Source organism: Neltuma alba, unplaced genomic scaffold (assembly GCF_004799145.2).
Source record: "Neltuma alba isolate B1F8T4 unplaced genomic scaffold, ASM479914v2 tig00006663_pilon, whole genome shotgun sequence".
NCBI classification, from domain to species: domain Eukaryota; kingdom Viridiplantae; phylum Streptophyta; class Magnoliopsida; order Fabales; family Fabaceae; genus Neltuma; species Neltuma alba.
The window spans coordinates 1-1,211 of record NW_021634536.1 but is presented as its reverse complement, the minus strand read 5'-3'; the positions used below and the strand labels follow the sequence as shown (position 1 = coordinate 1,211).

The 1,211-nt window shown below is 36.4% G+C and overlaps 1 protein-coding gene across 1 annotated transcript; it reads left to right on the top strand.

The window, feature by feature from the left end:
• Positions 1–222: 222 nt before the first annotated feature.
• Positions 223–1,142, top strand: LOC114750876 (cell division control protein 2 homolog; the record flags this gene model as incomplete). The annotated part of the gene is made up of 4 exons (XM_028939515.1): positions 223–230; positions 438–602; positions 799–962; positions 1,049–1,142. Coding segments are annotated over exons 2-4 (336 nt in total), but the record flags the coding sequence as incomplete, so codon positions are not given.
• Positions 1,143–1,211: the final 69 nt, after the last annotated feature.

Sequence of the window (1,211 nt, the reverse complement as noted above, 5' to 3'; positions counted from 1 at the left end):
TTAAATCATCGAAACGTCGCTAGGTTGGTCTCGGACTCTTCACTTTTAATATTTCTTTGAGTATTTCAAATAAACAAATGGTCGATGAAATAATACATAAGTTGTTTTTGTATCAGGATGCTGTATACAATCCCCACGCAAAATTACTTGTATATTGTTTATGAGTGTTTTTCCGATGATCTGTCATATTCATAGAGCAACCAAAGAACCTTAGAGTTCCACTGATAAAAGTAAGTTAATCTTTCTGAGATCTTGCAGGCAATTCGTTAGAATCTTCCGCTCTTCTTTCTCCTGTTCTTTAAAGCATTTATTCATAAGTTCGTATAGTTGTACATCTGAAACCAAGTCGTCTTGCCTCTTTTTAGTATAATATACTTGTATATCAGATATAAATTCTTTCTGCGTTACTAAGCGTGTTTTGGTGATTGATGGATCAGCGGTTGTTTCATCAAATACTCTCTGCAGTAGCTCATTATCATACATGTGAGATTGTCATCGGAGATATAAAACCAAAATACTTGCAAATGACGTCAAATATGGAGATCAAGCTAGCTGACTTCGGTTTCGCCGGTTCATTTGAAGATCCTTGGACAACTTATCCTGTATAACCCCGATCCTTAGTTTTCTTATTGCACACCTTATGCAAAGTCGACGCTGGTTTAGATCAAGTTCTTTGTATTTTCTTATTGAGTGTCATGGTTTTTCATTGGAACTTACAGTAATTATTTTGAAAGTTATACATGCAAACCAACAGTGATATTTGAAAATCAAATTCTATGATGACTTCCCTCTTAACAGATAAAAACTTCAGAGTACAGTGCTCCTGAACTTCTTTTTGGATCACGTCGATATTCAAAGGAAGCTGATATGTGGTCTGTCGGTTGTGTATTTGGAGAGATGGTCACTGGGAAACCTGTATTCCAGGGCAAATCTCAAGAGGACCAATTGAAGTCAACTTTTCGGTAACTTCTACCACAAAAAGTGCGAACTTAGCTTGTGTTTCAGTAATAATGCTATCAAAATATAACGATGGAATTTCATTATCCAGTTTGTTAGGTACCCCAACTGAGGAATCCTGGCCTCGATTGACTGAGATATGTAGTCGTAGGACGCTTTCATGCTTTCCCAAATGTGAACCAATGGTATGATGATCATCAAAATATGATTTGGTTGCTTACTAGATGTTGTGTTGTGGATTCCTCGAAAGCTAA